Source organism: Panulirus ornatus, chromosome 55 (assembly GCF_036320965.1).
Source record: "Panulirus ornatus isolate Po-2019 chromosome 55, ASM3632096v1, whole genome shotgun sequence".
NCBI classification, from domain to species: domain Eukaryota; kingdom Metazoa; phylum Arthropoda; class Malacostraca; order Decapoda; family Palinuridae; genus Panulirus; species Panulirus ornatus.
This window is the reverse complement of record NC_092278.1, coordinates 24,198,251-24,225,542: the sequence shown is the minus strand read 5'-3', so window position 1 is coordinate 24,225,542 and position 27,292 is coordinate 24,198,251. Positions and strand designations below refer to the sequence as shown.

The window sequence follows — 27,292 nt, the reverse complement described above, 5'->3', positions numbered from 1 at the left end:
GCTGAGGGTCGTACCATCATGCTGAGGGTCGTACCATCATGCTGAGGGTCCTACCATCATGCTGAGGGTCGTACCATCATGCTGAGGGTCGTACCATCATGCTGAGGGTCGTACCATCATGCTGAGGGTCGTACCATCATGCTGAGGGTCCTACCATCATGCTGAGGGTCCTACCATCATGCTGAGGGTCGTACCATCATGCTGAGGGTCGTACCATCATGCTGAGGGGTCGTACCATCATGCTGAGGGTCCTACCATCATGCTGAGGGTCATACCATCATGCTCAGGGGTCGTACCATCATGCTCAGGGGTCGTACCATCATGCTGAGGGTCATACCATCATGCTGAGGGTCGTACCATCATGCTGAGGGTCATACCATCATGCTCAGGGTCGTACCATCATGCTGAGGGACGTACCATCATGCTGAGGGTCCTACCATCATGCTGAGGGTCGTACCATCATGCTGAGGGTCGTACCATCATGCTGAGGGTTGTACCATCATGCTGAGGGTCGTACCATCATGCTGAGGGTCGTACCATCATGCTGAGGGTCGTACCATCATGCTGAGGGTCATACCATCATGCTCAGGGTCGTACCATCATGCTGAGGGTCGTACCATCATGCTGAGGGACGTACCATCATGCTGAGGGTCATACCATCATGCTCAGGGTCGTACCATCATGCTGAGGGTACCATCATGCTCAGGGTCGTACCATCATGCTGAGGGTCGTACCATCATGCTGAGGGTCGTACCATCATGCTGAGGGTTGTACCATCATGCATAGGCAGTTCCAGTCATTCATGAAACAGCACATGACCTTGTTAGCGTCTTGACTGCAGCTCACAACACCAATAACCTTTTCATGTTGGTCGGTTGGTGTCTGCAGCGTGGAACAACTTATGGCAGCGTTCTTTTTTTAATTCTAGGTAAGTGTGTTAGTGTGCTGTGAGGTCAGGTCAAAGCACAAACATCCTGGGTGGTGTAGGTACGTGTAAGCCAGGTGTTTGTGGCCCCTGTAAACACCCGTCAGTCAGGTATACATACAATTATGTAGTGCTCAGGTATATACACCGGCAGACCTGCCCCACATAATCACCAGCAGCTTCTCCCTTCTCTTGTTATTTAACCGACTTTCAGTTCTTTCTCGTCGTCGACCACGTTCTCTCTCGTCCTCGACTACGTTTTCTCGTCCTCGACCACGTTCTCTCTGGTTTTGGTACATATATTAACTCTTCCATGTCGTTCACGCTTGTATACTGTGTTTTCTCTTAGTCCCAGTTCTCCAACGTTTTCTCTCGGGTTTTTGTGTCTGGTCATATTTATTTTTAGATCTATTCCAAGTTCTTTACAATTTTCTTGTTTTTGTTCATATAAATGTGTGTTTACCATCTTCATTCCCAGTCGTCACGAGTGGTCTTTCTTCAGGTCTAACTTCGACCGTGGTTTTTACATTTTCTTCTTAGAAACCTAACCTGCCAGGTCCCCGGGATACCAGGTCTCACCCCTCGACCAGATCGATCCTCTTGTGTTTCGACCCTTCCTGCCTCACCCTCACAGTGTGGGGACCTGTATGGCAGACCCCACGTGGTATGATGATGTAGGTCTTGGGTTTGTCATGAAGCAGTGGCCACCGTGTCTCTGGTGTCCATCATCCTTAATACAGGTCATTGTCACCATCTGTTGCAGGGGAGTGAAAATGTTGCTTGTACTGCAGTAGGGAAAGTAGCTATTGATATCTACTTGCCATAGTATATATACACAAGGTTTATGAGATGTGGTAACGCGGGGGCAGTCATGTCTCCCTGTAACACACATCATCATGGGCATGCCAGACACACAGATATCTCCGTTGTTTATTACTTGGGACGAATCAGGTGTGAGAACGATGAGGTAGGAGGCGTGTTGCCTTGTGGTTGTGAGGATTGAGTTGTACCTCATTGCCATACCCTGGGATGAGGCAGTATAAGGCACACCTCACACCCAAACAGCAGATGAAAGGAAAGTTTAACTGTACACTTGCGGTCCAGGAAACTGTGGCTGTAATGAGAGGACGTTGTTCTGGCAGGTCAGTGTCCTCTTATTATTAGTCTGAAAGAAATTCCCCGAATTAAGATAGAGCAATATTTTGCTTAATACGTAATATAGAGCAATATTTTGCTTAATACGTAATATAGAGTAATATTTTGCTTAATACGTATTATATTTCTGCAAGAAAACAAGGCTCTGAATTTTGAGGATCTCCTGCAAGATACATACTAGGCAGTAGAATATGGAGGAGTCTCACCTCAAGGGGCCAGTGGTGGTGATGACAGCTTCTGTGTACTGTATACCTCCGTGTCTGGAGCCAGTGTACGTAGAGCTGGTGAACATGAGGAGGACAAACAGGAGAGGTTCTCAGACCCAGCCTTGTGGACCTCCCCGGATTATCTGCGGTCGCTGGGTAACACTGGATCGTCTCCGTATTTCCTGTGAGGGAACTCTTGTGTTTATGTTCAGTGTTCACAGCACACCTCGAGAGAGAGACGGGAAATTTGGACAAACACATTTAATGTTTGTAAGATTACCTGTTGGTTGTGGTGTCATCATTATGATGATCACGTGACCAAATGTGATGTGATTCAGAGGGAAGATAGTGCTGTACTAGAGGAGAGTCCATGTATTTTTGTAAGAATGTGCGGTTAATTTCCTGGGCGACACAGGAAGGAGGAGTTCTTGCCTCAAGTGTCATCCCCAGCGACACAGGGATGGCACGTGAGGAGTTCTTGCCTCAAGTGTATCTTAACGTTGTTTACATTGATGTATCATTATGTTTATTGACTGCATTATTATGACAGGTGTGCCAACAGGTAGTTATATATGTTATTATTATTATTATTATTATTATTATTATATTATTTTATAGTGATATTACATCTTCTATCAATGTTTGTTATTTAGTTGCAGTTAAACGATCACTTGTTTCAGTACACTTTTGAAAGAAAAAATTTGAATGTGAAATGCAATACGCCGTAGTATGGGGAAATACAGTGTTATCTGGCTCGCAGATTAGTTGAGGGAGTTCAAGATCTGGTCTTACTGACGACCTGAAAAAATTCAGCTGTGTTTATGATGTTTTATAGATGAAGAGAGAGAGAGAGAGAGAGAGAGAGAGAGAGAGAGAGAGAGAGAGAGAGAGAGAGAGAGAGAGAGAGAGATAAGTAGGTAGAATGAGTGTGTCGATAGAGTCATGAACTTAAGAACATTTAAATAAAGATACGTTCACACACACACACACACACACACACACACACAGGAGAGAGGAAGGTGATAAGGAGAGTATAATAAGAGTGGCCATAATTAAGACAGGTGTGGCCTGCAAGACATTCCTGAACCCCCCCAACCCCGACAAAGGACCCCTTCCCCCCCTCCCTCCCTCCCTCCCTCCTCCACAAGGTACCACCAGAACCCCCCCCCCCCCCCAATTTCTCCCTCCAGGAGCCCCCCCCCCCCCCCCCCCCGACCCACCCATCTTCCTCCGTAGCTCAGTACTTCCTGTCTGGCTGGTGTGATCTTGATCAATACAATGTGTCTCCCTCCTCAGCTGTGTCTGTCTGTGTCTTCCTCCCTCCCTCCCTGTATTTGTCTGTTGTTTTTTTCTGTCTTTGTTTCTTCCTTCCTGTCTTTGTGAAGACCTTGACTGTCTGGCAGACGCTCTTTTCCTCCCTGTCTGTACCTGTTGCTGTCTGTGTCTTAGGCTGTATCCCTGCCTCACTCAGTATGTCTGTTGCTGTTTTCCGTCTTTGTTGTGTTGTTTTGTCATTCTGTTTGTGAATGTATTCTCTCTCTCTCTCTCTCTCTCTCTCTCTCTCTCTCTCTCTCTCTCTCTCTCTCTCTCTCTCTCTCTCTCTCTCTCTCTCTCTCTCTCTCATCATTACCACCACCACCATCGTACCAGCATCTCACCTGCCACCCCCACACCCCCTCATGCTAATAACCATTCCCCAGTGTTCCCTCCCCATCTCAGGCTCCCCGAACGATATACACAGGGCCAACCCCCACCGAGGGAGCGCACGAAAAACTCTGGTACACGACCAAACTCAGTGCTCTGGCCCGGACAAGGTGTGTACACGGCCGGCTCTGTGTGTGTGTGTGTGTGTGTACATGTGTATGTGTGTGTGTATGTAGGTGTTGCTGATGTGTTCTTACAGATATTGGGTGTCAGTGTTGGTAGTGTGTGCTGAGAGCCGGGTCTGCCTGGCACTTCAGGCTTCTGTAACGTATTCTTACGTTACAAATTGTTGCCCAAACTCCCAAGGTGTTCAGTGCAAATTATATATATATATATATATATATATATATATATATATATATATATATATATATATATGATGAAGTAACATATGTATCTTGTACATGTTTCTCCGGACTTGAAGTGTTGTGAAAAGACTATTTTCAAAATGGAAAACAGTGGAATGTGAAAGAATGTTTGTTATTGAGAATGAAGTGTGGAAACTCTCCTGCCAGATGCGGGGAATTCGCATAACCAGAATATGACTCGATGTTGTGAACCGACTACGAAGAAAATATGAAAAAAATATAGTCCAGAAAAATGGCGAATTTGTGAGCTGGTGTTTATATGTACAGCGAGTGAAGAGTCGATAGTGATGCTACTTGGTGTATGTATCAAGTGTAGGAAGTGAGTGGAAGGTGTCATTGTTAAGGATGTATTGTTTGGTAAATGGGATGGTGGCCCTCCACGGCGGCCAAGTCTGCCTCAACTCCCGGGCAAGTGATCAAGTGTGTCGCCACAGCATCACATCTTTGATCATCGCCTCCCTATCTTCTCTGTGATGTTGTTTGTAGGGTTGGTTGCGCACCAGTTTATCTCTTAGTTTGTTTCTCGTGTAGTAAATGATTCTTCGTGTATTTGATAATTTTGTAATGATTTATCCTCATTATTACTGTTCTTATGCCTGATAAAGGACAAGGAGTTGTTAACATAGATGGATTGTTTTCGTGGCCTGTTAGCAACAGACACTTGACGTATTGTTGTGGTTGATGAAGTGTTTGTGTGACGGTGTGAGTTGGTCGTCAGTGATGGTGGTGGTGTGTGCTAGTAGTGAGGGTGCGAGTGTGTGGCTGGTAGTAGAGTGTGGGGAGGTGGGTAGCCCACTAGCCAGAGTGGAGGGTGTGTTGTTTACATAGCTCTGGGCTGCAGGTTCACCACAAGGAAGGATGACTCGGGAGGCACAAGGTCGGGTCGCTTTTGGCAGCCAACCCATGTTTCTGCCTCTTCATTGATCGCCAGAGCACCTGGCTACACACACCTACCTATATTTACATACATATTTACATACATGCATTGTATGTTAACAAGGAACGTGTGACACTGGCAGTGGTGTGAGGTGGGTGTAGCAGTGATTGTCGTAGGTTCGCTACACCGGACGTGAGAAGGACAGGCCACTGTGGTGTGATACCTCGACTTTAACCAAGTGTAGTGGTCAACCCGTTGTTGTGTTGATGACTGTGGTGTAGCCTGAGAAGGCGTACCGTAAGGCTGTCGTCTGTGTCGCATGAGATCTGAATCCTCACGTTGACAGTAAAACGTTTGTCGCTGGAACACAGTCCCACGTGTGTGGCAATACTTGACACAGAAATGTATACATAGTGAACTGTCCAGCCTCCTGGACATGCTAATGTGTTGGTGTTACTCTTTACTTACGCCCTGTGGTGTGGTGGTGTTGTGGTCTGCCACGGGTTGTATGCGGGTGTTGTAGAGGCCGTCGTGTCTTGTGTTGTAGTAGCAGTGGTCTGAGGTATGTACCACCTGCTCCCTGCAACCCTCTCCTTCCATCTCCTCACTCGCCTCCATCATTACCCTCACCTTCCTCCTACATCCCTGACACCTCATACGTCCCCTCACCACCCTCACCTGCCCCTTTCCTCTCACACCTGCCTCCAGCACAGCACGTCGCCGGTTCGGTAAGGTGAGGGAGGCTGGGGCTCCCGGCCGTGCACTTCCTCTCCTGCCGCCTCCCGCTCCTCAGCCAACCCCGTCCCTCACCAGTGTCTTGTCTGACTTCATCTATGCTATATTTCCTCCAGGCCTCCCTCAACTACCAGTCATCACTCTGACATCAACTCTCACACGTAATTTCGTCAGCTTTCCACCATCCTCGTCGCTCAGCTGTGCCTGCAGCCACACCGCCGTCCATCAATCCAGTTCAACTTTGAGTCGTCCCCAGGTAACCCGGGCTTCACCTTCCATCCGTAAACAGACTCGTGAGGCATCCATCCGTCCGTCATGTGTGGCGTCCGACCAACGCCGATGTTTGTGCTACGCGCCAGCCGCCATCACACGAGTGTCGAGTGAGGCGCCACCACCTGTGGAGGGTAGGTGGGCCACACCACGCCTCACACAGGCCTGGGGGTCCACGATAACAGCAGACCACAAGGCCTGTAACGTACCTGCCCGTCGCGGCCAGACTCTCATTAGCTGCTGTAATGGATGCAGCTGGACCGTTACTACAGCTGTGTGTTCCTGTAACCCAGGCTAACGGCACCGTAACGTTACCGTTCATCTCTCTGAGAGAGGCAGGTCGGCCGATAACACGACCACCTGGTGTTGTAACACAGGCAAGTGGACCAGTAACATGGCCATATGGTGTGGTAACCCAGGCAAGTAGGCCAGTAACAGGATCATCTGGCACCGTAAAGCAGGCAGGTGGGCCAGTAACACACCCAGCTGGTGCTGTAACACAAGCAGGTGGGCCAGTAACACGACCAGCTGGTGTTGTAACACAGGCAGGTGGGCCAGTTACACAAAAACCTGGTGTTGTAACACAGGCAGGTGGGCCAGTAACACGACCACCTGGTGTTGTAACACAGGCAGGTGGGCCAGTAACACAAAAACCTAGTGTTGTATCACAGGCAGGTGGAACAGTAACACGACCTGCTAGTGTTGTAACACAGGCAGGTGGAACAGTAACACGACCAGCTAGTGTTGTAACACAGGCAGGTGGGCAAGTAACACGACCAGCTGGTGATGCACGACAGCCAGCTGATGATCGTGGCAGGGCAGGACAACCAGGTGCTGACATGACCTTGCGAGAAGGCGTCAGGACACAGGCGTCAGCCGGGACGCGACATCGTCCATCAGCTGTGCTCGGGAGGCCGCCATCTGCCAGGGCTGGGTTCCCCCGACCTAAATTAGCGCCTCCGAAGCCCAAGAGGAGCTGTAGGATCCAGCCCAAGCTGGACTCCTGCAAGAGTGCTGTGGCTTCCCCTGCTGTAGCCGGAGCTGGGGCGGCTCCAGCAGCAGGAGATGCCGTGGCCCGGACTGTATCCCGCCTGGTGAGCCGGGGCGGTGCCGCGCAGCACGTCCTCACCCTGTGTGTGGATGGCGCTGATATAGCGCGCAAAATGGGATGGAGGGAGATGATAAAAGAAAGCAGCAGAGAACAGCGTCTGCAGGAGAAAGTCAGGTCAGAAAATGTTGTTTCCAGCTCGAAAGAAGTTGGACACATCAGACTCCCGCTGGCAGACGCGTCGCCAGAAGCTGTTACGAGGTTGCATCCTGGAGTTCCCCTCTACGCATGGAGCAAAATCTCTCAGGGTAGTCGACGTGGTGCTCTGGAACTCCAGGCACCAAGTCACAAGAGATCGGATTCCTTTCCAGTAACCTCTGTACTCCAGGCTGGACCCTTCCAGGCAGGCGGAGGCGGTACTCGTAACACTGATATCCTGGAACATCAGTCGAAGCTCGCTGTTCCAGGGATATACTTGGACGATGATTTCCAGCAGGTTCTGTGGAAGAAGATGCGGCTTGCTGGGATGATGCAGAGATTGAGGTCTCCACACTCACAACCAGTGCCTCCACAACCACCAGGCTCACTCCCACAACCTGTGGCTGCACAACTAGCAGGCTCACACCCACAACCAGAGTCTCTACAACCACCAGCCTCACGCCCACAACCAGGGCTTCCACAACCACCACCCTCACACCCACAACCAGGAGCACCTCCACCTACAGTAGTGGGTTGTAGTGTCATTTCACGTGGTCCAGCCCCCAGAAGTGGCCGCATACGTGGCAGGTCATCGCGGCAGCAGCGTGTTAGCTTCCCCATGCTGGGGACTTCTGCCCTGCGGAGCGCACCCGCCGCTACCACCACCACCTTCCAGCATCACCTGGGCAGGTCAGCCTGGGCGCTCGTGGTGGACAACCCTCTCTATGGCCAGGTGGAGGTCAGGAGTGCCGCTGGAACTGCCACAAGACCAACGCTGAGCTGCAGGGGAGGGTCAGAGGAACCTCCTGTGCTTGCCAGAGGGAAGACTCCTTCTGGGGCCGAGGGACACAGTATCCCCTGCCATCGCCCGCCCCTCTCCGTGAATGAGGCACATGAAGCAGGGTCGGCTGGGACAGAGTCGGCAGCACGGTCCCAGCGGAGGAGAGCTGGTCCCAGCCTTGCCCCACCAGCCGTGCATCACCAGGTCTTACAGAGGTCTCAGTCAGGGCCGGGAGTGCTGGAGACGACACCCCTCACACACGACCCTGCCCCCTCACTCCTGCAGCCGACGCACTCCCTCCCGCCACAACTGATCCTCGCCCTCAACACTTCTGATGGCGTCACAGACATCCCCGAAGACACACATGTGCGTACCTCCCAAGGGGACTGTTGGCAAGGTGTACAGAAGTGCACACACGCGCGCACATCCTCCGTCGCCGTGGAGAGGCCGTCAGTGTACATTTGTACATATGTCGGCACTGAGGAGCCTCCCCTGGCCACCAGCTCACCCAAGACTCCACACAGACCGCCACACAGGTAACGTATGTCGACTGGCGCCACTTTCTGCTCATGTGGTGGACTGTGGTAGAGGCATCAGTAGTTAGGTTACGGTAGGAAAAAAGATATAACCAGATTTAGTCCAACCAGAACTTGATGTATCTGTTGGGAAAGTTACAGTATTGTAAGGTACCGGTACTTTTTTCTTTTTTTGTGTTGTTTTTTTTAGGAGGGAGCACTACTGCCTTTCACTGTGTTGAGCTTGTAGTTCGTGATCTGACAGACAGCACCAAGTCACCCACAGGGACCACTACTGTATGTCCACCTGAGAGGGGGTGGGGGCACACACCCTTTCCCTTCAGAAGTATAGTTGAGAATATATAATGATTATGTATGGGGTAGGGGCCGCAGTCCACGTGTCTCCTGTGTGTTGTAAAAAGCGTCGTAAGAGGGGCGGAAGCGAGAGGTTGGATATCCTCCCCTCCTGTAATATTACTTAAAGATATGAGGAGAGGAAGGAGGTAAGTGAGGCCTTTTCCTCGGAGGTTCAGTCGTCTGGTCCAGATGCTGCCTCGCTAAGTTACTGGTTGTCGCTGGTGTACACTTCACCACCACTGTGGTCGGGACAGAGGAACACAGGAAAGAATGGAAATTATTCTGTGATTGTATTAAAAACCGAAGTGATTTAATTAGTGATTGGGATTACAGGGCCTAGGTTCGTGTCTGCTATAGATAGGTTCAAAATGTGTGTGTGTGTGTGTGTGTGTGTGTGTGTGTGTGTGTGTGTGTGTGTGTGTGTGTGTAGATGTTATACCTCCCCAGGTGGAGGAGTTTATCACTAGTGCTTCTGATATATTGAACTTTTGTATGTAAATACTGATGCTGTGAACCTCTAAATGCTGGGGTCTGGCCTGGAGTTGAACCCCCTCCCATCTCCCCTCCATGTTGACCTCACATATTTTAAACAGCCAAGTGTAACGGGTTCTTGCTGGATGTTGTGTAGATTTACTACCCCCCCTCTCTCTCTCTCTCTCTCTCTCTCTCTCTCTCTCTCTCTCTCTCTCTCTCTCTCTCTCTCTCTCTCTCTCTCTCTCTCTCTCTCAACAGTTTTCAGATGGGCAGAAGAGAACCTACTCGTGGAATTTAACGAAGATAATTTGAGCAATTAAGTTATAGAGCAGTTAACAGTAGTAGTAATAGTAATACGGTAGTAAACAGACCCAACAGAAAAAGATGTACAAAATCAAAGAAAACGTGAGAGGTGTACGTGTTACCGTAGTGGACAGAGATGAGTCAAGGAAATATATTGCTAAGGTAGTGAGTGGAATGAAGCCATCAGATAATGAGTAGTGTGATGATGAGAACTTGTAGAACGAGAGGGAGAAAGATTAGGATGGAAGTTTTAATGAAGACATAAGAATCCAAGCTGAAGACTCTCACGTCGTGTGGTCGGTCACCAGGCAAGTGATTTGCAAGTGAAAAAAAAGTTGAGAGAAAATTCAGAAACGCTTCACGAGCAAGATGGAAGGAGTCGCACGTATGAACCAACATGGGAGGTTGAAAACGCAGGAACAGTATACGTCATGACAAAACGAAGAAAATGACATCAGAAATAATGTCTTGCATCCCAGAAGTAAGGAAGAAAGAGTCATTAAAATCCTCAAGTTTAGCTTGAAGTGCACGGAAAAAAAAGATATCAGACACAAATATACGAGAGCCGTACAGTAAACACTGTAATGAGAGGCATTTAGAAAAAAAAAATTCATATATGGTTCATCTCCAGATGAACCAGCCGTACATTGACAGCTGTGTGATGAGCATGACAGAGAGCAGCTGTGTAACTCATCAAGTAAGAGGTGTGCTGAGAAATACGCGCCAGTCCTGAATTGTTACGTAATATAGTCTTACTCAACCCCCTGCACAACTCTGCCACTACAACAACCCTCTGCACAACCCTACCACCAGAACCCCCTCTACAATCCAACCACCAGAACCCCCTCCACAGTTCAGCCACTAGAACTCCCTGTGCAATGCTACCACTAGGATCCTCCACCGCACATGATACAACACCTTCCCCCTGACTCAAGACGAGAGATGAACCATGGTGATAACTCCAGGAATGTTATTGTCTTGAGGCGCAACAATACAGAGAGAGAGAGAGAGAGAGAGAGAGAGAGAGAGAGAGAGAGAGAGAGAGAGAGAGAGAGAGAGAGGCCCTCTAACACGTCCGTGGACCACCCTCCTCAGGATCCCATAATCTCTACTAACCCTCGTCTGTCATTATCACGTCTCTCTCTACCATCTCTCCAGCGCCCTTCTCCTCCTCCCCCGTCTGCACCTCTCCCTGGCCTCCCCAAGTCTCGTAAGCCTCCCCAGCGACCCCAGCTCCCCGCGCCCCCTTGCCTAGGGATTCCATACATCACAGAAAGTATGATCCAGCGCTGCCACACTAACGTCCTCCACGACCCACGGCTACACCTGCGTCCGCTACCACCACATCTCACACATACGTGATCATCACCATACTCTCACTAACATCACTGTACATAACGCCAGCAAAAGCTACATCTCGTCGTAGGTAGGTAGGTATGTATGTAGGTAAGTAGGTACGTGGGTAGGTGTGCAGATAGGTAAGTCTGTAGGTAGGTGGGTAGGTATGTAGGTAAGTAAGTATGTAGATAGGTAGGTAGGTAAGTAGGTACTCCTCTCATACATACTTCCATGATAAATATTGTAATCTAAAATGTAAACATAACGTCACTGCAATAAAAACTCTCTCTCTCTCTCTCTCTCTCTCTCTCTCTCTCTCTCTCTCTCTCTCTCTCTCTCTCTCTCTCTCTCTCTCTCTCTCGTTCAGAAAGTCACCAGTCAGCGACTCAGATCAACCGTCATCATCATCATCATATGAAACATTTGTAATACTGTGATTTCTTCCTTTCAGGTAAGCTGACTGGCGGTACACTCATGAGGTACAGTGTAGACGCACGTACAGGTACACGGAAGGTACAGTGTAGTTGGAGAGGTGCAGGTAAGTTGCACTTTGTAGATGAAGACAGAGGGAAGGTGCAGTAATAGACATAGAGGTACAGGTATGGTACACTAGACGTGTAGGCACAGGTATGGTAGGCTAAACATGCAGGTACAGGTAAGGTACACGACGTGGATAAACAGGTAAGATAATGCTGTACTCCAGTCATTATGGTCGTGATGAGGGAAAATGGGTCGTCTCCTGGGGTGTAGTACACTTCCGCACACCCTGCCGCATACTGTACATTACCCCCCTACCCCCCCTTGAGTTTGTGACGAGCTGGTTGGTTGCTGGTGAGTGGTCATCATCAACTGGGTTGTAAACATGGCACGGCTCTCATGATCATGGCCTCCTGTTGGCTTCCCCCTGTCTTCTGCTGCTACACTTCCCCTGTGGTGTACTTAACGGGGATGTTGTGGTGTGTGGTAGTTGACGAGGGTGTCCCCGTACGTTGCCGTTGACGGGGCTGCTTGGGTATGTTGTAGTTGACGAAGATATTGGAGTATGACTAACTATGTTAGGGTATGTCCCAGCGTGTTGCTGATAGCGTCAGTGTCAGTGTTTGTTTATATGTTGGCAGATATGACCAGATGTTAGAGAGGAGTAATGTGCCGGCTGGGGTATATGTGGTTATACTCCAGTAAGTTTCAGGTGATTTTGACTAGAGAAAAATGACTTCAGAAAAGTGAAGGGTATTTGGTAGATCTTTTACAGTGGAGGGAAATGGTTAAGTGCTGAGGGAAAGTGGCAGTATTTACGAGAGGGCAACACTGTGAACACAAAGATAAACAGACGTGGCATGAAGTGATAGTGGCGAACCCATAGACACAGAGTACACAGGCACCGACAGACCGTGTCTCAGCTGTCCAGGTCAGGTAACCTTGGCTTCATTACATCATTTGCCGCTATAGATTACCACACGCACGGTACCAAATTCGTGACACGAAAGCCAGAAGTTTGTGAGTATAGCAGGTGTGTACGTGCATATCAGCTGTGTCGCTATTCATGACCAGACACCTCGGCGAAGGAGGCAGATAAGGGACTACAGCTGGCGGCCCGGTGATTGGTTCACGTCTCCACCAATGGTGACGGCTCTCGCTGGCCGCCCGCGCACACCTTTCATTCACAAGTTGGTGGGAGGCGGCCGCGTCCCCCATCTCCTGCAGACGTCTTCTCTACCCTCCTACAAGAGATTGGACACCTTACGATGACGTGCTATAAAACTGCGGTTTGTTAGACTGGTTATTGGGCGTCATGATTTGTTTAGGTGCATATTGGGTTATAGTAGCCACGTGCCAGTTGTTTTTTTTCTTTTTGATGAAGGGAAAGGCTTAGTTTGTTTGAGTTGAAGAGAGACCCCTCTTCGTTTGTTTTGAGTGTCTTGCATGGAAGGGTCTTGGTTTGTTTGGACTGTGCGAAAGTGGCGTTGTTTGTTTGGGACTTCCAGGAAGGAAAGCTTCTGTTATGTTTGTCAAAAGTAGTCGGGCTTTGTTATATTTCAGGGGTTTCGCTTATGTCTCCTCTGTTTGTCTGTAAGTAAATTCTTGTTTGGTGAGGGAGATGCTGATCTTTGTTATGATGTGTGAATAGGCTGTGGGGTAAGTATCAGAGGAATTTAAGAAGGCTTTGGAGAAGTATCAACCATGTGTACCAGACCGACCAGACTGTGGGTGATGTGCGGGCCGCCGCCTCCACCAGCCTGGTCAAGCAACGTTACCTTTTGCGCTACCGCTCACAGGATGAGCATGGGGTGCATGATGAACTTGCCGGTGATACCGGCATGAATCAGTCAGTCAGCCATACCAGCAGCTTGGACCCCGCCCGAGCCGTGGGGGTTAGAAGACCTGCGAAGACTAGGCCAGATGTGTTCTCCAGGGAGGGTGCCTATGTGTCTTCATGAGTAGCTTTGGTTTTGTTTCTTGTTTTGCTGTGACTGTATTTAATAGTTTTTGACACCTTGTATTACAGGACACCAATTTGATCCGTGTGTATTTTAGACTTTTATAGTGGTTTTGTGGTGACCGTAGTGATGTAAGAACGGGTTCCAGTTGACCATGTCATTCTAGTGGTGTACCGCGGATTCTTCTTGTGTGTGTGTGTTTACTGTATATGTTGACTGTAAATGCTACCAGGTCACTCGTATGGTTCCTGGGTTTTTGTGTTCAGTAGACGTTAATGTAGTAGTGCTGATCAATATCCGGTGTTGTAGAGCTTATATATCCTGGATGTGTTTCGATGTCAATAACCCGAGTGTATTTTATTGATATTTTGACATTGTAGTGTTTTACCGTGGTTTCTGTATAGCAGAGTGTATGTTCGTGGTTTCTGTATAGCAGAGTGTAAGTTCGTGGTTTCTGTATAATGTGTATGTTCGTGGTTTCTGTATAATATAGTGTAAGTTCGTGGTTTCTGTATAATGTGTATGTTCGTGGTTTCTGTATAATATAGTGTATGTTCGTGGTTTCTGTATAATGTGTATGTTCGTGGTTTCTGTATAATATAGTGTATGTTCGTGGTTTCTGTATAATGTGTATGTTCGTGGTTTCTGTATAATATAGTGTATGTTCGTGGTTTCTAGGACAATTTAGGTCTTTTGTTGGTCTTTACAGGAGTCAGGGAAGATTCCGTTTAAGATTAGAGTTGTGCATCTCTGTGGTTGGTGGGGTGTCTTGGGTAGTTCTTGGTTGTAAGCATCACAATACCGGCTCTTATCCTGCCTCCTCCTGCTTGGCACACATCACCGTTACCTGTACACATGATCAGATACGAACTTTAAGAGATTCGAATGTGTTTTCTGAGTTTCCTTTTATTTTTTTTTTTGTGTGTGTTCTTATGAACGTATATCATATTGTGTGGAAGGTAACTGGTTATGATTAATGTTGATGTATTGCATAGTGGCAGGTATACCCCGTGTATGTCCCTGTGTATGATTGGTTATATCACCTTTGTAAAGTCATTAACTAGTGAAAGACCAGATGCTTTTGATGATGATAGGTTTATCATTACGATGTCCAGCGTATTCCAAATGTAGACTAAAGATAAAGGTTACAGAAACCTGTGATAATACTGAAGACCAACTAACCTAACCTGCTTCTCAACGAATATATTAGGTTTGTTTAATCAGGTTTATACGAAATTGAATATTTATATTTGTTTCTTGCATTCTATACTGTAGCTTTGAATGCAAGTATTAGTATACTATACTGGTGCAGGTCATGTTAGAGAACCAGTACTGTACTGGTGCAGGTCATGTTACAGGACCAGTACTGCACTGGTGCAGGTCAATTTACAGGACCAGTACTGTACTGGTGCAGGTCATGTTAGAGAACCAGTACTGTACTGGTGCAGGTCATGTTACAGGACCAGTACTGCACTGGTGCAGGTCAATTTACAGGACCAGTACTGTACTGGTGAAGGTCGTTATAGGACCAGTACTGTACTGGTGCAGGTCATGTTATAGGACCAGTACTGTACTGGTGCAGGTCAATTTACAGGACCAGTACTGTACTGGTGCAGGTCATGTTAGAGAACCAGTACTGTACTGGTGCAGGTCATGTTACAGGACCAGTACTGCACTGGTGCAGGTCAATTTACAGGACCAGTACTGTACTGGTGAAGGTCGTTATAGGACCAGTACTGTACTGGTGCAGGTCATGTTATAGGACCAGTACTGTACTGGTGCAGGTCAATTTACAGGACCAGTACTGTACTGGTGAAGGTCATGTTACAGGACCAGTACTGTACTGGTGAAGGTCATGTTATAGGACCAGTACTGTACTGGTGAAGGTCATGTTACAGGACCAGTACTGTACTGGTGAAGGTCATGTTATAGGACCAGTACTGCACTGGTGCAGGTCATGTTATAGGACCAGTACTGTACTGGTGCAGGTCATGTTACAGGACCAGTACTTTACTGGTGAAGGTCATGTTATAGGACCAGTACTGTACTGGTGAAGGTCATGTTACAGGACCAGTACTGTACTGGTGAAGGTCATGTTACAGGACCAGTACAGTACTTAACCACCTCCGTAGTGGGCGGTGTTCAACCCCAACAGAAAACGGGTGCGGTACCTGGGATATATCGAAGGTGAGGAGTGTGTTGACCTTATCCAAGGTCGTGCCAGTGTTGTAAGTGTCAGGTATGGTTTTTCTTAGGCTTGGCCCATGACACATGCAAGACGTCCTAGGGGATAGTGGAATTCATATCAATATGTAGTTTTACGTCATTAGATATTTGTTGTTTATGATACCACACAGCCAGCGGTGTCTGGGTGTAGGGTAGTGGTTTACATGGAGTTAGGGTCTGGCCGAGTGTAGCACCATAGCAGGACGCTTGGTTGCGCGTATTAACGTGACGATCACCAGTTGTCATTGTAAGATGTATATTGAGGAAATAGTTGAAGCAACTCATGAGAGATGGAGATAGTTGCTGGAGGAGAGGGTAGCGGCCGGGTCTCTCCTCCCACGTGCAAGCAGTAGTATCCTCAGTCAGGTATTCCCCCCCTCCCCCCCCAGGGAACTTTATCCTCTGACAGAACAGTCTGCGAAGTCAAGGAAGATTTGAATACTGTAGCTGTGTGAAATACAATTCCCGTCCGGCTTAGACTTAATCTCATAAGTATTGAGTTGTGATTTATGAGTCCGTGAGCCTGGACACAGAGGGTGTGACGTCTGGTACGTGGGAGGACAGGGAACAGTGGAGGATGTACCCCACGAGCCACACCCATTATACCCCTCACCTGTGGTTACACCTCCATCATCACGTGCATCGTATCTTGCACTCTCAAGACCCTGCACAGGTCGGGCATCCTCGAACCCATGACATTGAATACCTCAAGTCAATTCAGGTGTACACGTGGGAGCTGCCAGGAGCCGTGGTTCCCAGTCTGTTGTTGAAAAATAGTTCTTGATTTTGACTTACACGGAAGACTTGAATGTCACTGCTGAAATGGGATGCCTTCTACGACACGCAGGGGAAAACGTGGGAAGTATTCTTTCTCCCATATATATATATATATATATATATATATATATATATATATATATATATATATATATATATATATATATTTATTTATTTATGTGTGTGCCGAAGGGAACGGCAGGAAAACTATATGTGGAGGGATGGAGGAGTCAGTTTCTCAGAGCTGTTAGGTTAGGTTAGGTTAGGTAGGCCTTGAGTGAGCATCAGAGTTCTTTCTTCATGAGGCCGTCCGTATCAAGGGAGTTGGGGACACTAACAAAAAGTTCTTTAGGATCAAAGACTATGGTTCTTGCACTTCATGGTAGGTTAGTTTTGAAAAAAACACGTTCACTATGCTATTCTTGGCTTGCTTAACAGTTAAGACTTTTAAGTGAGTGGTAAGGTGTAATGGGTAATGCCCCCTCGAGTTGGAAGGCTTAAGTAACGGCATGTTTGTTGCATATGTACCTTTCTGTAGTGGAGGGCGACGGGTCCGTGTTGTACATTAGGCGGGGCTTGTGGCGTGTGGGCAGGTATGGTAGTGTAGTGTGGGCAGCAGGTGTGTGGTGGGAGGAGGGACGTAGGAAGATGTCTGCTTTGGTGTGCTGATGTGGCCGGCGGTGCCCCGCTGGCGGTGGCGGCGAAGGTTGCCATCAGTACCCACCCTCTTATTTTCCTTGCTGTTTTGTCTACTCAGCCACTCATAACACTCGGACATTATAGATTTTGATCAATATTACTCTCCAGGGATTGTCATCATGGTGTAAAACTCTTGGGAGGGAAGAACACTGGGTGATTCGGATTGTGTTTTGTTTATATGATGACAACCGTTGGACTCCAAATCCAAAGCCTTGGAACTGCAGGTATCTGTGCTAGGCTGCGGTGCCGTCCATCCTTGGATACCCTGCAGTAAACCAGCCACGGAATAGCGGCAGTGATCACACATCGACTACTAGTGATGCCATGACTCGTACGATTATGGCTAACAACTTTGTCACTGGAATCACTATTATTTTTTTCATATTTCGAGAAAATGTCTCAAGTGTTCAGGTGTACCCACGATGTACTAACAGGGGAGGTTGCTGGGCCCACTAGAGTCCTGCACTGTCAACAAACTTCTGCTGTGTATATATTACAATACTCTGTGTAAAAATGTTTATTGTTCCAAGTACAATTTTGCGTATTTATACAGTATGGATTTCACGAGTGGTTTGCCTTGTGCTCAGAAAATACTTGAAAGTTTATCGAGTTGAAGACTTTGATGGCTTCTAGTGTGTTATTGGTGTCACCCCTCCCCTTGGCCAAGACCCTACGCCTCCCCTAACCCTCCCGTGGACTTCGATTAAAGCCAAACATATGACTAGAAGTGGTATGTCTTTATAAGGCAATGTTGTGACTGTGCGCGGGGAATAAGTTGGTATTTGGCATGATCACGTGCCATTTCGTGCAACCGCATTGCAGGTGATCTGTGAACTTGTGGCTTTCTGTTGAGTTTGGAGATTGTAGCGCGTCGTGGTGGAGTTTTAAGCTGGTGTCGGGAGAGGGGAGGCCACAGTGAGAACTTTGGTGCACATATGGCCGGGATGACCAAATCCTGTAAGTACCCGCCTGGTGTGCACAGCCACGCGGCGCCCCTGGCTATCAGACATCACTGCGGGAACCATGGTCACTGATTCCTTTTATAAGCAGCCTCCTGTGTTGTGAGCTGACGGCAGCGGTGTTCACAGATAGTGGAATACACTTTTACTGTGGTTGGTGTAACGCGGCAACAGTGTTTCATAAACTTGTGGGTAGTTATTAGAATGCCAGAGGATTTTTGCGAACGACGCTACTTACAGATCCTTCTATCACATGAGAGTTCGAAAGTGGGTTCTGTCTGCCCTTTGATTCTAGGATAAAAGTTTGTAATTTTTTTCTAGTTTTTACAGCGTTGACATGATAATCATATTGAGAGATATCCATCCATGTTTGACGGTATTGAATCTTTCAACGTTACAATTTGTAAGTACCATACGAGCATTTTTGATAATTTTGAGTTGTGAACATTGATGGGCCTGACATATTTAGGTATGTGAGCATATATCTGAGTTTCCGTAAAGACGTGCTGCATTAGGTTCGTTTGGAAGAGCAGTATGTGGAATTACTCATTTGTAATTACCTGTTAGTACGGCATGGGGAGACATTTAAGCCCTCACAGGGGCTTCAGTTTCTTTAACTTTCTGTATCGGTGAGATATTCTTAATTCAGGAATAGCGAGTAGCGCTCATGGCAGGAAAATTAGAGTCAAGTCGTGTGAGTAACATGTTGAGTATTCTGATGTAAGAGGATAATGGTGTGTTTAGGGAATTAACACCAACAACCCACGCGTGTGTTTGGCATTTCAGTCCATCAACTTTGATTATGTCCTTAGGTCAGTATTGTTATGTTCTTGAAGTTGACATTGTCCTGGGGTTGACTACTTGATCTTGGATTAGGATTCCAACTCTTAAGATGGGTGTTGCTTCACTACCTAAATAACGGGTGCACTTCTTTATTGATTTCTAAATCAGAGTTACCGTTATAGAGCAGTTTATAATGCACTGTTAAGTTTTTCAAGAATGTATATGTACCACTTCCAAAAATTCTTCCACTTTCTGGCTTTCTATTGCCTGTCGAGGTTGCTTTTCCAAAAAGATCCTACCCAGAACATTACAAATAGTAGGCGCCAGAAAAATCTGGGTGCATCTATAAAGTGCCATGTAGAATTTGATCAGTTTTATGTTGGGCAGACTGGTAAAGATCTTTCTGTTAGACTTGAGCAACATAAATATAGTATAAGAACTGGATACAAATCAAATGCCTTGTTTAATCACCTTAAAAACTATGATCATTGTATTGACTGAAGTAATGCCATCTCAGTTAACTCTAATTCTATTACCACGAGAAATATTGAATCTTCTATTATTAAATACACAAAGAATTATAATCTCAATATTAGTGATGGTCTATACAAATTGGATAACTTTATTGTTAATAGAATTTGTAAACAATTCACCTTTTCCACACAATAAGTTTATGATACTCGTTGTCTGTCTTGGACAATCGCATGTTTACCAAATGGCGTCCTAGCTTCGTCTCTTCGATGTATATCAACTGACTGTTATATTTCTCTCTTGTGTCTCCCCTGATGATGTTATTATTACACAAAAGTGCACTTGGGAACTTTTCGTGTTTCATTTTCCCCGTGGACTCATAGGAATATCTTGATCACGCGCAAAATTGTGATCCTTTCCAATATATATATATATATATATATATATATATATATATATATATATATATATAATATATACTATTCGCTATTTCCCACATTAGTGAGGTAGTGGTAAGAACAGAGGACTGAGCCTTTGGGGGAAAATCCTCACTTGGCCCCCTTCTCTGTTCCTTCTTTTGGAAACCTAAAAACGAGAGGGAAGGATTTCCAGCCCCCCGCTTCCCTTCCCTTTTAGTCGCCTTCTACGACACGCAGGGAATACGTAGGAAGAATTCGTTCTCCCCTAACCCATATATATATATATATATATATATATATATATATATATATTGGAGCGATGTGGTATACCGGGGTCGACGTGCAGTCAATGGATCGAACCAGGGTATGTGAAGCGTCTGGGGTAAACCATGGAAGGCTTTGTGAGGCCTGGATGTGGAAAGGGAGCTGTGGTTTCAGTGCATTCCACATGACAGCTAGAGACTAAATGTGAACGAATGTGACCTTTGTTGTCTTTTTGTAGCGCTACCTCGCGCACATGCGGTGTGAGGGAGGTGCCATTTCATGTGTGGCGTGATGGCGACGGGAATGGATGAAGGCAATAAATATGTATATTTACATTTTTATATATGTATATGTCTGTGTATGTATGTATGCGTTGAAATTTATAGGTATGTATATGTGCGTGTGTGGGCGTTATGTATATACATGTGTATGTGGGTGGGTTTGGCCATTCTTGCGTGTTTCCTTGCGCTACGTCGCTAACGCGGGAGACAGCGAATATGTATTATAATATAGAAAAAAAAGAAATATATATAAATTTTTATTTGTACTTAATGTGTGTGTGTTTCCCGCATCAGCGAGGTATCGCCATGAAACAGAGGAAGAATGGCCCTTCCACTCATATATACATGTATATACATATGTACTGAAGTGTATGTAACCAGTTTATAGTCATTATAGTAGTTCACTTTACTGTATATCCAACTGGTTATTTATTATTTGTATACTTACCAAGGAATCCCTTTATGGGGTTCTTGCAGCTTCAAAGCTGTGCTCCACTTGGAGCAGGGATATGATGGACTCCCACAGAGTGAGAAGGTCCATGACAAGATTACTCCTTTCCATCCATTGACAATGACCTAACCTTGCCAGAAGTGACTTCACATTTGCAGTGTTACCACAGGCAGGCAGAGTTTGGCTTGGTGTGTAATTATCACTTGTTTAGTGTTGTGTGTTCCTTTTTACTGTGTAGATAGTATTGTAACTGCATAAGCTATTACTTGAAATGTCTCTCACTTCATTTATTTTATTTTTGCCCTGATTTGATGTAATTCTGTTTGTACAGTTATAACAGGAGAGCTACCCTTACATTTCAGGAACTTTTTGCAAAAACAGATTCCCATGGAAGTCCCACAAATACTGCCAGTGAAGCTAAATAAATAATTGTACTGACAAGTGCTTATCCTTCAGTTATTCCTGTAAACTGAGGAAATTGACAGTACACTTGTTGCTTCTGAAAAAAGTGAATAAGTAGTAACTTATATTGTTATGATAATAGCTGTTGAGTTACAGTCATATAGTAGTGATGGGAAGAGTAACTCTCAAATGTAGAACAGTGCCTATCAAAGTTTTAATAACAGCATGATGGAGAAATGCCCCAAGCTTGATAGTTTGCATTGTTTGTTAGGTGTGAACAGAAGGGAGAACCAGATGATAATGGTGAATGTACTTAATCAAAACAAAAAAAAATTCAGGTTGTGAGGCATCAGGATGTTCCTACCAGTGTGTCTTAATTGGATAACCTATTAGATGAAGGTACCGGAATGGCTTATAAGGATACGGAAGGGAGGAGGAAGTGGTGGGAAAAGAGGAGGAGCTTTAGAATTAGATACACCTCCAGCTTCTTCCATTAGCACCCCAGTTCTTGTACATTCAACCAGTCACTTGTTGAATCCTGCTGCAAGGACAGGAGGAGGCACCAGCAACAGTAGATACCCTAACACAACAGCTTCTCTCAGTACTCCTGTTCTTCCACTTTCCTTCATGTTTAGAAAGCATGGGAAGGTTAGTGAGACTCATACTTCACCTCCATCCAGTGCAGTATCCTTGCAGGGTTGGCTGAGAGAGAATCAGGGCTCCAATGAGTCATATCTCTTCTGCCGTGAAGCTGCATTGCGTCAGAGCATCACCAGTAGTAATAGAAGCAGCAACAGGAGCACTACATTGAGTCAGAGCAGCTGTAATTCTGTGTCATGTGCACCTGATATACCACCCAGACCTACCAGTGGTAAGAGAAGTGGCTTCAACTCATGCTGTGTCAGTGTAGAAGAGGATTTGTCTGGCAGTACCAAACCAAAGACCCAGATGCTTAGAAACTTCTTGAAAAGTAGTGGTGCCAGAGAGGGAGCAGATGACTTTCCTCGGCTCAATAGGAGTGCCAGTGTCAACAGGAGCAGTGATTTGTGCCTTCATGAGAGAGGTTTCTGCACTGTTAATAAGGTGTCCTCCAGTTCTCATCTGCCTGTGAATGAAGAAAGAAAAATTAGTATGAAGAAGTTTACAGACAGTGCAAATACAAGCACATACAAACAATTTAGTGCCAAAGATAAAATCAGTAATTCACGATTGATACCAGACTGGGTGCTGCAGGAGAAAAATGTCTCTGGAGAGGGTCTGAGAAGGAAACACTCAACACAAAAGAACTCTCTTTCATCCTCGTTTCGGTTTCTTCGGAAACCTGAGGGAATCCAGGTTCAGAGACATGAGGGCATCAGTGATGCTGTTAAGAGTTCCAGCAACATGAGTTCTTGGAAAAAGTCTCTACACACCTCCACTCCCTCTCTAATTCCAAAGATATTACCCATAAAAAAATTGCCCATTGAAAACAAAGTTAATCATGGTAGGCATCGACCTCAGAGTTTTGATGAAAATTCCTTAAGTAGGCCTTCTAGGCATCCTACAGAACTGAGAAAGGCTGTTGAGAGAAATCGTTCCTTTCGAATTTTAAAGAATGTGAATGCTTGCTCTTTTTTGCATGCACTACCTACCCCCATTAGTATCTCGCATGGTGATAAAAAGCAAAAAGTATTTAGAGAACATGGTTCTGCAGTGCAGTCACAGTGTGAAAGAAGTGTCAAGAAACACAAGTCGCAGCTTACACAGCATTGCAAATACATATCAGATAGTAACTGTAACCATTGTAGTGAGGATGTAAGTCAGCACCACCATCAGGTGCATCCCCACAATGTAATAAGTGATGTTTGTGGAGATCAGACCAGGGAAGTAAATGTAGGGCATTGTGATCAAGAATCTAACTGTAAGAAAAGTGAAATTATTCGTGAACAGGATAATAGGTCACCTTCCAAGATCTTGGAGAGGAGACCTTCAGTTCGTAAAGTTCTAGAAACCTATGAACAGCTGTACATTGCAAGGCGTGACTGTGAAAAACTACATAAACGACCTACAGCTGTTTATATCCCCGTTGAAAAGACCACAGTTAAAGTTGGTGAGGAGAATATGACTGACATAAAAGAATATTTATTAGAGTATGATGAGCCAGGGAGACCCATTTCTGTCACAATAGAAGATCCTGCTGATTCAATTGGAACAAGTCCTGAACTACCGAGAAAGAGGAATTTATCTCCTACTTCCACAGAAACATATAAGTTGCACAAACCCTGTACTTCAAAAGAAAATCAGATTTGTAGTAATGAACAGGAAAATGTGCAGATTCATGAAGACTTAATGGTTATGCAGTGTCCCCCTTTATTTTTGAAATATAGTGGGGATAATGCCTTCCAAAATCAACAGGAACTGTGTTTATATTCAAAGCCACTAGACTCTCATTATATCAACCAGGTAGATATTACTTCTGTAGAATGTTTTGAAGATTTGGATGACCCTCTTGAGAAAATTATGCAAGCTTTGGAAAAGAAAACTAAGCCTTCAGTACCAAGAGAAGACTCCAGTGATGATGATTTTGTAGATTTGAACAAACTTCTGGTTGACTACGATCTTCCTGGATCACCAGCATATTCCATCAGGAGCCAGAGGTAGCTCAGAGCATTACCTTCTGGTTTTGGGCTTGTACAGTAGTTGTTTAAATGAATGGCTTTTGGATACTCAGAGTGGTTTTTGGAATTACTTGATTGGGTTTTTAACTAACCATGGTTTTTATCTTTCATAGTAGATATTGAATTATTGTCATAGTCTTTTTTTACTGCTGGAAATGTTTTTTAGTGGAATCTAAGCTTTCATTAATGCTCTCTTGCCTTGTACATTGGCTTTTGGATATTTACTATAGCCTTTGGGATTTACATCGAAGTATGGATAAAGTATTGTATTTTTCTGAATAGTAACGGTATTGTGAACTTCATTATTTTGCTGTGGGATATAGACATATTTTCCTCCTAAGATTAGGTTTTATTTATGTGATTTTTTTTTTTTTTTTTGCAAATATTGCTTATAGCTTTTACTAAAGATATGTTGCATCACCTCATAACAAAGATCTGGTATATTCCTTTTTTTTCCTCTTTAAGGGAACACTGCTTTAGAAAATAAGCTTTTAGTATAATGTGGTGTTAGATATGCTTTAAACTAATTTGTGATGGATATTTAAATTTTCATATTAACATATACAGTATTTACTGAAATGCTTCAAAATGATTGTTTTTGAGGCATTAAAACTTTATTTACAGTATTTTGTTTATAATGTAGTACTTGTCAGGGAACTTGATATTTATTGATTCTTTAAATATAACTTTTACAATATTGATGTGTTTTTGCGTAATTTGATCAGGTTTCTTGGCTTTAAGACAATCACCCTTGCAGTACATGTGCTTAGTTGTATTCAGACATGGAGTGGTAGATCCAACATCTAAAAGGGCTGGGGATATGGTATGGAAATTTTCCTTTTGAATACCATAAAGTTCGTATTGTGTGATTCTGTTAATGGATATTAATGATATGTCAAAAGTCTAGGGGACAAGGATAAGGATAAGACGGAATTGGTGATGGAAGGATGGTATGAATGAGTTTTTGAGTGAGTAGAGCCTAAACATGCAGGAGGGTGAAAGGCATGCACAGGATAGAATGAATTGGAGTGATTTAGTATACAGGGGGGGACATACCGTCAGTGGACTGAAGCAGCCAGGGGATACCACTAAAAGATCAGTGGGGCCTAGTTGTGGAAACTGGGCTGTAGATCTGGTCAGTTACAAATAACAGCTATGAACATGAGTGAATGATGCCTTTGCTTTGTTCCTGGTGATACCTTGTTAATACAAGAAATAGCAAACAGGTACATGCGTGAGAAAGAAAGAAGTCAGAAATTGTAACTTCCCTGCGTTTTACGATTTCTTAAAATGCTTTTCATGCTTGTCAGTATTAGAAGGATGAGAATTAGAATAATTCATTGCTTGTCATGCATCTCTAAATGCCTTCATTTCCTTTTCTACAGATGGAATGTACTGAAAATATTAGTGTATTCAATAATTTGAATATGTTTGGTTTTATTTTGCATAATCTATTAAATCTCTCTTCAGGGGCGAGGATGACAGTTTGGGGTGCGGGCTGAGTTACCTGCCATCAACAGGATCATCAGCGGCACTGCGGTCAGCCACACCACCACCATCAGTCACCATGAGTAGTGGTTGTGGTCTGCCTGCTGCACAACCTACAGCCACCATCATCAACACACATGCCCCAGCCCTTCCGCCTGACAGATCACACTCCTATATGCCACACCATCTAGGCACTTCACAGGTGGGATACTCAAACTTTTTCCCATTTTTGAGTTTGATGAATATTGATGCACCTCCCTAACATCTCTCTGATGGGTGACTAGGATTGATTGGATTTGGGTTTCATTCCATCAATACAGATAGTTGGCAACACATCACATATGAAATGGTAGGATAGGATGTCATATTTGGTTAGGATGGAGAGCATGCCAAGGAAAAGTAGTCTTTATATCATTAGGTGAGGGTTCTTTGAGTCCCACCACAATATATTATTATTCGGAATCAAATCCCCTGTGTCACTCTTTATACTGCATGTCTGTCATAGTTAATAGTGATAACCATTTAAGTAATGTGCTTAACAAAAATATGACACTGATAAAAGACTTTTGGTAGAGATAAATGCAAAATTTACATCTTTCGCAAAATCTCATACAGACTGCTATTGTAACAGCTAGATACATATTCGAGTTTACTATATTAGAAGGTGTGTTTAGTTTAGATATACATAATAGACACTTTTATTAATTCATCTGTTTTGCTTTGTCGCTGTCTCCCGCGTTAGTGAGGTAGCGCAAGGAAACAGATGAAAGAATGGCCCAACCCACCCACATACACATGTATATACATACCTATACATCTCAATGTATACATATATATACATACACAGACATTTATTTATTTTATTTTGCTTTGTCGCTGTCTCCTGCGTTAGCAAGGTAGCGCAAGGAAACAGACGAAAGAATGGCCCAAACCCACCCACATACACATGTATATACATACACGTCCACACACGCAAATATACATACCTATACATCTCAATGTATACATATATATACACACACAGACATATACATATATACATATGTACATAATTCATACTGTCTGCCTTTATTTATTCCCACCGCCACCTTGCCACACATGGAATATCAACCCCCTCCCCCCTCATGTGTGCGAGGTAGCGCTAGGAAAAGAAAACAAAGGCCCCATTCGTTCACACTCAGTCTCTAGCTGTCATATAATAATGCGCCGAAACCACAGCTCCCTTTCCACATCCAGTCCCCACAGAACTTTCCATGGTTTACCCCAGACACTTCACATGCCCTGATTCAATCCATTGACAGCACGTCGACCCCGGTATACCACATCGTTCCAGTTCACTCTATTCCTTGCACGCTTTTCACCCTCCTGCATGTTCAGGCCCCGATCACTCAAAACCTTCTTCACTCCATCTTTCCACCTCCAATCTGGTCTCCCACTTCTTCTTGTTCCCTCCACCTCTGACACATATATCCTCTTTGTCAATCTTTCCTCACTCATTCTCTCCATGTGACCAAACCATTTCGAAACACCCTCCTCTGCTCTCTCAACCACACTCTTTTTATTACCACACATCTCTCTTACCCTGTTATTACTTACTCGATCAAACCACATCACACCACATTTTGTCCTCAAAAAGACACTTATGTGCAACAAATTTTAAGATCTTCAAATTATTCTGTGGACATACTGGTCATTGTAACTTATAGCCATACTCAAGAATAGA

At 45.1% G+C, this 27,292-nt stretch overlaps 1 protein-coding gene across 21 annotated transcripts in view; it reads left to right on the top strand.

The window, feature by feature from the left end:
• The window catches only part of Fak (protein tyrosine kinase 2 Fak), a 216,925-nt gene that overhangs the window by 119,757 nt on the left and 69,876 nt on the right, over window positions 1-27,292 (top strand). For 9 of the 21 annotated variants that reach the window (XM_071693206.1, XM_071693201.1, XM_071693208.1 and 6 more), the window contains one exon: window positions 25,552-25,771. In XM_071693206.1, coding sequence (XP_071549307.1) covers window positions 25,552-25,771 — 220 coding nt within the window. Of the gene's footprint in view, window positions 1-6,211; window positions 8,804-17,608; window positions 17,726-18,100; window positions 18,125-21,384; window positions 24,061-25,551; window positions 25,772-27,292 lie in introns of those variants that run through there. The other 12 variants (XM_071693190.1, XM_071693187.1, XM_071693189.1 and 9 more) reach the window with 12 other exon arrangements.